Source organism: Rhagoletis pomonella, unplaced genomic scaffold (genome assembly GCF_013731165.1).
Source record: "Rhagoletis pomonella isolate Grant_MI unplaced genomic scaffold, Rhpom_1.0 Rhpom_scaffold_00007, whole genome shotgun sequence".
In the NCBI taxonomy this organism is placed as follows: Eukaryota; Metazoa; Arthropoda; class Insecta; order Diptera; family Tephritidae; genus Rhagoletis; species Rhagoletis pomonella.
The window spans coordinates 48802757-48811410 of NW_023458561.1; the positions used below are offsets into that span (position 1 = coordinate 48802757).

The 8654-nt window shown below is 35.2% G+C and overlaps 1 protein-coding gene across 1 annotated transcript; it reads right to left on the minus strand.

Annotated features, from left to right (window-relative positions):
• Positions 1–4872: 4872 nt before the first annotated feature.
• Positions 4873–7347, minus strand: LOC118744004. Its single transcript, XM_036476766.1, has 2 exons — positions 6981–7347; positions 4873–6918 (listed from the first exon to the last, which is right to left on the minus strand). The coding sequence occupies exon 2, from the start codon at positions 6911–6913 to the stop codon at positions 4973–4975; it is 1941 nt and encodes a 646-aa protein (XP_036332659.1). The 5' UTR covers positions 6914–6918; positions 6981–7347; the 3' UTR covers positions 4873–4972.
• Positions 7348–8654: the final 1307 nt, after the last annotated feature.

The window sequence follows — 8654 nt, forward strand, 5'->3', positions numbered from 1 at the left end:
TCTTTGCGAAGGGAATCAAAACTACCTGCCAAACTTGTTATGCAACACATTATTCCTGTAAGCTTGTCAATAATTATTTGCAAACTTTCTTGAAGTACGAAAGTTAAACGTAATTGTGGTTATATATTTAGAAATATCTATATACATAAGTATGTACATACATACATACTCGAAGTATGATATTTTCTAAATCGAGATTTTCACTTTGTACAATACGATTTATTTGTAATTTTAATGCTTAGTGATGGATAGATATACTTTTCATACTTCTCACCTAACCAAAAACTATGTGTAAACAATTTTAGCAGTTTTTAGACTGCATCACAAAAAAAAGTTTCGGTTTTTCCGCCGGGATTATAAAATTATTACTATATTTGGAGACTTCCACAAAAATATTTCAGTAAAATAGTTTTTTACTCAAACCAGTCCTTAAAAAAAGTTCAAAACCAGTATCAACAAGTAAGAAAGTCTAAGTTCGGGCGGAGCCGAACATTAAATACCCGGCGCACGTATTAAATATATGTTTTTCTCCTTACCGAAAGCTACCGCTGCATGGTAAACCGGGGCGTATCAATTTTGAGTAAATTAGGGTCCTTAGATTTCGAAATTTTGAAGTTTCAAGCAGTTCTGAAATTTACCGTTATATGTAAGGCGGCCTCTATTTTAGTCAGCTTTCAATAAATTTCAACGTTTTGCTTTTATGTGGCAATCACAATAACCATACCGAGTTTGGTACAAATTGGTAGAACCGTTACCGAGATACATATATGTGATCATAAGTGGGCGGTGCCACGCCCATTTTCCAAAATTTTATCACAAACGTATTTCTTGGTTGAGAATTGTTGCAAGCATCAATTTTTAATAAATTAGCTTTAATAATTACTGCTTTATCGAAGATTTTGTATTTCTCTAAATTACCGTTATATGGGATGTGGGCGTGGTTATTGTCCGATTTTAAAAATTTTAGCCATTTAGTATTGTGCGAAGGCCAACAACTGTGCCAAGTTTGGAATAAATTGGTGCAGCGGTTATCAAGATATACAAATGTAACCATTAGTGGGCGTGGCTACGCCCATTTTCCGAAAATTTATAATATTCTTATTTTTCGTCTAAAACTTATTGTAAATATCAATTTTGAGTGAATTATCTTCAGTAGTTACTAAAATATCGCAGTTTTCGTATTTCTGAAAATTACCGTTATATGGGAAGTGGGCGTGGTTACAGTCCGATTTCGCCCATTGTTGAGATATCTCAATTTTTGCTCGAGTTATCGTGTACACGGTCTGTCCGTCCAGACAGACATGGCTTAATCGATTTCTCTATTCATTCTGAGCATTTATGTATACATTTGTCTATATCTATCTCGATTCGTTTTGGCTGTTACAAACAACCGTTATGTGAACAAAATGAATATACCCTTGTGCACAAGTGCGCTCGGGTATAAAAATTTGATTATTATGATTCTGTTGACATTTTTTTTTTAAATATTTTTATGCAAATTTTTTAAGCTTAAACTGTTTTGTCATCTGAGGTAATTTTTTTCAAAAAATCTTAAAAAAAAAACAATTTTTATCAATAAACAAAATAAATTTTTGGAGGTATTTTCAAATCGGTGCAGCTCATATATAATATGATATAATATTTTTTCCGAAATATTTTAGCGCAAGTCTTAAAATATAATGGATTTTATAATTCCAATGAAAAACCAGTACCGTTTTTTTTTTGTATGGGGAGTGATGCAATCTAAAGTACATATTACGTACATGGACTGGGTCCCGAAGAAACGTTTCAAATTACCTCATCAAGTGTGAATGCTTACTTGAAGAGAATTTTGGAGTCGTAACAGATCTTGTTCTTTGGCCGAGCTCAACAAAGCACGGCAGTCGTTTCTAATCTGCTCCAGTTGACGCCAATTGGAAATTCCAAGTGAAGCCAACCTGGTCTTTCCACCGCAGGGGGGGCCTCCCTCTTCCTCTGCCCCCACCAGCGGGTTCCGAGTTGAGTACTTTCAAAGCTGGAGCGCCGGTGTCCATACGAACGACATGGCTAAACCGTTGTATTTTAATTCGCTGCAACATTCAGGCTAGGTCCTTCTCTAATTCCTCTGCTTCGAGTGTGATACGATTGTCATCGTTCGTATGCCTTTTCTTAGCTCGGGGACACATAGACGCTGATCGTCCACCTCTTCATTAATCAGGAGGATGTAGTCCTATCCATTCTCCGTAGGCTTACATAGGTGAATCACTCTCCAATTCCGTGTGGGTATGTTCGGATTTTTACTCTGCAGCACCTGTAAGGCGCCCTTTGCTTTCAACACTCACACCTGGAGATCTGTAAATATTTTGTTTTCATCTTTATAAGGACAAGTGGGAAATGTGTATCTACTTAAAAAAAATGCATTTCCAAAAAATAGATATTACTCAGGGCCTTTCACAGTGATTTCCGAAGTTTGTAGGTATGTTTCCCTTATGCACTTGAAAATCAGTATGCAAATTCTTATTACAACTGACAGCAACGCCAACACGACTAATGAGAACAGGCAACATTGACAACAACAGCATTGCGACAACAATAACACCAATCGCAGCACACAAAAAAATATAATAGGTATATAAAAAATGACTAAAAAATCTGAAAAGCAAAGCATGAGCAAATAATGCACGTAAACATACCTTTGTATATGTACATACATATGTATATTTAATTTGTACATATCTACATATGTAAGCATTATTTGTGCACAACGCCATATTTATGCACGAATTGCTGACAAAAAAAGTAGCAGCAACAACCACAACAACTCCGCCAGTAGCAGCATTGTAATGCAATGCAGCGCCCCGCTACAGAGAACTCCAGGCAATTCTCGTCGCAATGTTTGTCAATCCACTCGAACAAATAACCGAGCAACTGCCAAGTGACAGACAACGCAACAAACACGCCAACCCAAGCCCACAGCAGCTTATACGATGTTTCCACGATTCGTAATTCGCTCTCTACACTGAACCAAAAAAAAACAACGAAAAACTTTCCTTACTTTAAGGTCGGAAATTCTTCCGAATGAGTAAAAAATTCTCCCGAATGTGTATTTTTTCTTTGGAATGTGTAAAAACGTGCACGAAAATATGGAACCGTGGATGTAATCTATCATTTTGAAGAAATGTTGGGCATGAAAAGAGGATAAGATAAAACTTCTTTAGCGCTATTTCGTTCCCATTTTTCTTCATTTTGATTGCTGTTTTTCTTCAATTGAGAGAAGTTTTTTTTTGAGTGTAAGTAATTCGCTAAGTAATTCGTGAATCACCCTGCTTCCACGACACGCATTAGTAATTCGTTTGTCAGCTCTAGTTCTTGTTCTTGTTCTTCGCTATTTGTTATTATTTTTGTGTACTGCAAATATCGAAGATAGAGCTAAAATTTAAGTTACCATCAACAATTTTAATTTATATAGAGAATATTTTATTAATATTATTCTATAACCAGAAAAATTGCCAGCAAATGGGACCAGGCCGGTGAAAACTTCGGTATATTTCCGAAAAATATTAGAGAAGACACCGATTCGTTCGTCATTCGCCTGGAATTTCGATCTGAATTACCTACAAATGAGGTAAAAGTGGAAACGCCGTATTAACGACCATGCAGCCAAACAGCGCAGCGCAAAGCACTGCAGGCACGCACAAAGCTAGATGCAAACATCAAATTATTTATATTTATATATGTACATACTTACATATGTACATACATATGTACATATATTATATTTTGCGCCAGAGCACGCACCGGAGCTCCATTTGTAGGATGGGGCGTCGAGGCTGTAGAAGATAGGCATTGAATGGATGGTTGATGAAAATACTTTACAGCTTTATTGCTGGCAGTTATCCAACTGGCAAAACAAGTACACACAAATACGAGTACAAAAAACCAAACGTGCACACTATGCATTTAGTATGTGTGTGTATAAAAATATATATGTATGTACCCTGCAGGAAATGTGTCTAACTATAAGCTAACTTGAAATTCACTAGGAAGACTCTAAAGCCCACTTATTATCTGTATATTTACCTTGACGGAAGCTCCTATATTTGAATGCCGATGGCCGCAAAATAGTCAATACTTTTGGGAATAAAATATCAATAAGAAAAAAATATTTTTAAAAAATTAGTTTACTTGTTTTTTCGATCTTCATTTTATTTCTATCGAATTCGAAAAAGGATCTGCAAAGTAAAACGTAAACAAGTTGCACAAGTGTGACGTCATGCAAACAACGATTCTGTCAAATTCGTTAGGAGACGAATAGCGGTCCGAGATCGGCGCAACCTTTGTATTCTCTCAATCGTGGCACGAAGCGGCATATGTTTCTAATAAAAGCATAGGAGCAAGGAGCACTTATATTGTAAAAAATAATAAAAAGTTATGGTTATGGTATTTCAGACCCCTTGAAAAGCCCGGGGGTTCACCCCTTCCCCTTTCCCTTTCGATGGGCCTGATCGGGGAATGAGCCTTCGGCACCCATCCACAGAAACGTAGATAAAATTTTTTTAACAGCCGTTTTTTTAAATTAACCAAAACAATTCACGAACAACTACAGTAGAAAACAGATTCCTACAAATACTTACAACTTGCACAACTCGATGATTGCGACATTCCAAAAATTTGGCCTCAGCTAGGGTTGCCAGATTGCAATCGAGGATTATCTGAACTTTAAAAAAAAATATCTGGACTTTTCTGTACAATTTAAAAACTCAAAATAAAACAATTGTGTAGTAAAAAAAATAAAAATTTTTTTATTCAAAATCAAACAAAAACATAAAAATTCATTATGGTATACATTTGCTATTTATATAAAAAAAATATATAGTTTTCTACAAATACATACATACATACATGTACATATTCAAATACATTTTTAACAATAAATTATGTATCTGTAGAAAAGAATTCGGACAAGTATTACAAAAACACAAACTTAAGAATTTCAGTTCCATAAATATTTTGTGTTATTTTGAGCAGCTTCCAATAGTTTTGTACTATCTTCTCGATTTAAAAATTCGATGAACGTTTTACAATTTTCATCTATATTTAATCGTATAACTAATTCAGCTTTAATTAAATCAATAGCCATTTTGTTACGATCTTTGGAATATAAGTCATTTAAAATACTGAAAACCTTCTCACAAAAGGCATTACTCAATGGTATGGAATATATAAATGCTATGAACTTTTTCAAATTCTTCATTTCTTCGTCTTTTACGGAACGAAAAAACGATGCCCATATTTGGTCATTTGGTACATTCTTTGGTATTGCATCGTACACACTTCTTAGGGAACAGTAATCCGTATATAAGACGTCAATATGTAATTCATTTTTTAAGTTTAAAGCAGCTATCACCATTTCTACTTCATCCCAAGAAATTAAGTTTTCTTTTAAGCTTAACAAAGATAAGTATTTTTTTATTGAGTTATCACTGAAATCATAATGAGTCGTTAAGTAATCAATCGCAGCTTTTAAAAAGTTTTCAGCTTCTTCTTTGAAAATATTTCTTTCGTTTTGTGGGAGTTTTGCCAAAATTGACTTTGTTTTGCTGCCAAAGTATTTATCTTTCAGCTTGCTTTGCAACGTGTTCAGTAATTTTCGCATTATATGATCTACATCAACAATTGTAGAACTGTCGCTTTCTAGCGCCAACACCGATGTCTGAAAATCTGGTAACATATTGTGTAGAAAATATAAATATGCTTCTGAAAGTCCCTCTTGAAAACATTCCTCGTTCTCACTTATAACTTCTGACTCTGGCAAATTTTTAGAAACAAAGTCCCATAATTCCTTTCGTGTAGCTTTTTTGCCCTTTAGAAGAAAGTACCTTTTGACTGCTGGCCAGTTTAAAATGAGGCGTTCTATGGCAGGAAACAGGGAAAGCCATCGAGTTGGTACATGACGAAGAAGAGCCTTGTATTGCAAATTAGCGAATTCGAAGCACTGTTTTAACTTTTCCGAAGCTAACGCCGAACTGCTAAATTCATTAAATATTTTGATCACTATATTTTCAATATCAACAGATAAAGCATTTATTGCAAATTTCACACAATTATTTATAACGTGGCAGTTGCAATTTGCTTTCAATATTTGTTTGTTAAGTCCACTGAGTTTCTGATAAACGGAATTGTTGATGCCGTAGTTGACTGCCGCATTATCTGCACTAAAAGATGATATTTTTTGTATTTCCAGGCCATTGCTTTCAATTATTCGCTTTATATTTTCAAATATGGCAATCGATTTTCCATCAAAATCTTCGTAAAAATCTAAAAGTTTTTTACATATTCCACTGTTCGAATCGAAATACTGGACAGTCAAAGCATATAGCTTTTTATTTCCAATACTTGAAGCATCATTGCCTATGGAAAAATAAACATTCTTCTGCATAGCAATCACAATTTGTTGTTGAGCGTATGGTGCTAATACGTTTCGTGCTATAGCTGCAGCTTTTGTACGACCACATGACATATCCCCAGCAATTTTACTATCACAAAATATATTGCGAGAAACTTTCAAATGGCAGTCAAGACTATTGTAACTTAAACCATGAATTACATTATGAAAAACCGATGCTACTTCAGCTCGTGCAGCTAAGTTTCTTGCCGGCGTTTGCGATTTTGTAGTAAATTTGCTTAGAGAGCCAGCGATTTGTTTCGCCGATTTTATAGTTTGGTGCTTTTTTGATTGAAAGTGTTTTCTTAATGCACTAAGACCTTCATATTTTATTGAAAAGCTTACTACGCAATATGTGCACCGTGCTGTTTGTTCATCAATCTTCTGAAGCCAGTCAGAATATTCTGGAATATTTGTCCAACTGTCTGAAAATGTTACCATTCTTCTCTTATTTTTTGATGGCTGCTCTTCATCGCTGCTTTCTGGCATTTTTACTACATATGAAACACTTACTATTAACAAATAGTTCAAATATTTCCATAATTTTATAACTTACCTGCTTACTTGCAAAATTCGATTTAATATAAGCAGCTGATGTTCAGAGTAGTGTTGGGCAGTATCGATTCCAAAAGTACTCAGTACTCGATGCTGAAAAGTATCGACAGTACCCGATTCTTAAAAGTATCGATACTGACTACTACTACTACGACTATTACTACTACTACTACTACTAACAAGTACTTGTACATAAGAAGTACTCAATACCGAAAATGAACTCAGTACAGAGTTTGGTATTTGTTTCCTTTAGCACCAACATTTTTTTTTAAATATCCTTAAAAAAGGAAAAAATAGAAATATCTGGACAAATTTTAAAATATCTGGACTCTGGACACATAGTAAAATATCTGTACAATCCAGGCGAGTCCAGGCCGTCTGGCAACCCTAGCCTCAGCACATGCAATACTTTTTTTCACATGCGTTTCTCTGGCGCAGATTTTTTGATTAGAGTTCGAGAAAGTACCATCAAAACAGTGAAACTGGGGACTGTATGAATTGAATTCAGTCAGTCTAAAGTTAACTTGTACGTGATATTCGACGAAAATATGTATCATATTAAACAAAAGTTCGATATTTGCAACAACCTTGAAACTTGAACCGAAACCGACTTTCCCTGCTGGCAAGAATAGAGTTCCTACTGTAATTAAAAAAAAAAAAAATAAACAAAAACGGACTTCAAAACTGACTCCGCAATAAAATAAAATGCACCACAAAGAGTGAAAAAAAATTTAGGAGTACTGCAAATCAACGTTTCAACAGAAAAAGAGCGATTTCTCGAAAATCGCATTTTCAGGCTCATTCGGTTAGTGGTAAGTGTTCTCGAACTTCATATTGTGCCTATATATATATAATTCTTTATCTGACGTCCGCTTGGCTATAATGTTCCTACACACCCTTCATTACAACTGGGCCGATGTACGACTTCTGCGCTGATTGTACAATATATGTACATTCTTGTTTAGTTGATGGGACAACGCGGGGCGGGATGTCGCCTTGGACGGCGAATTAAAGTTAAGTGGTGCGCCGTTGCCGCTCCATGCATACAACCAAAGTGGAATAGCGTCGGTTGAGTAGTGATGGCAGCGTGTCGGTAGTGGCTGCCTGACTGAGTGGTGCCAGATGTGCGGATTTCGCCCCATTTTGGGGATTTCTGAAACCATTTGGGGATAGATTTTGGAGATGTGGGGATTTTTGTTTAGTTTAAAATTTTCATATTAAAAATAAAATAAAAATGTATATTTAGCTGGCTGCCCTTGAAAATTTCTCGAAAAAAAAGATTTAAAAACACGGTTTATCTATCGCCGTCAAAGCATCATTCGCCGCAAATGTATGGTTTGGTTGACTTTCACTAAACAAACAATTTTCTCTCACTTCATTACACCAAATTGTCATTTAATGAATGAACTACATATCGTTACCTACATATATAGAAATACCCTAACTCATATTCTCACTGATATACAAAAAGCCGGAAATTCCCTTTTTGATTGTTTATGATGCATTTCATCGAATTATAAGTCCCCACATCATTTTAAGCAATAAAAAATTTGAGTCAGTTACGGTTTTTTGCGTTTCAGCGACTATGTATGTATATGAGCTAGGGCCTTTCTATATTAAGGTAACGATATATTTCTGATTTCTTTGCGCCAACACCGTCGGTTCTTCATTTAGT

Coding starts and splice junctions, on each gene's coding strand:
- LOC118744004 (XM_036476766.1), bottom strand. CDS start 6,913: ATGCCAGAAAGCAGCGATGAAGAGCAGCCATCAAAAAATAAGAGAAGA.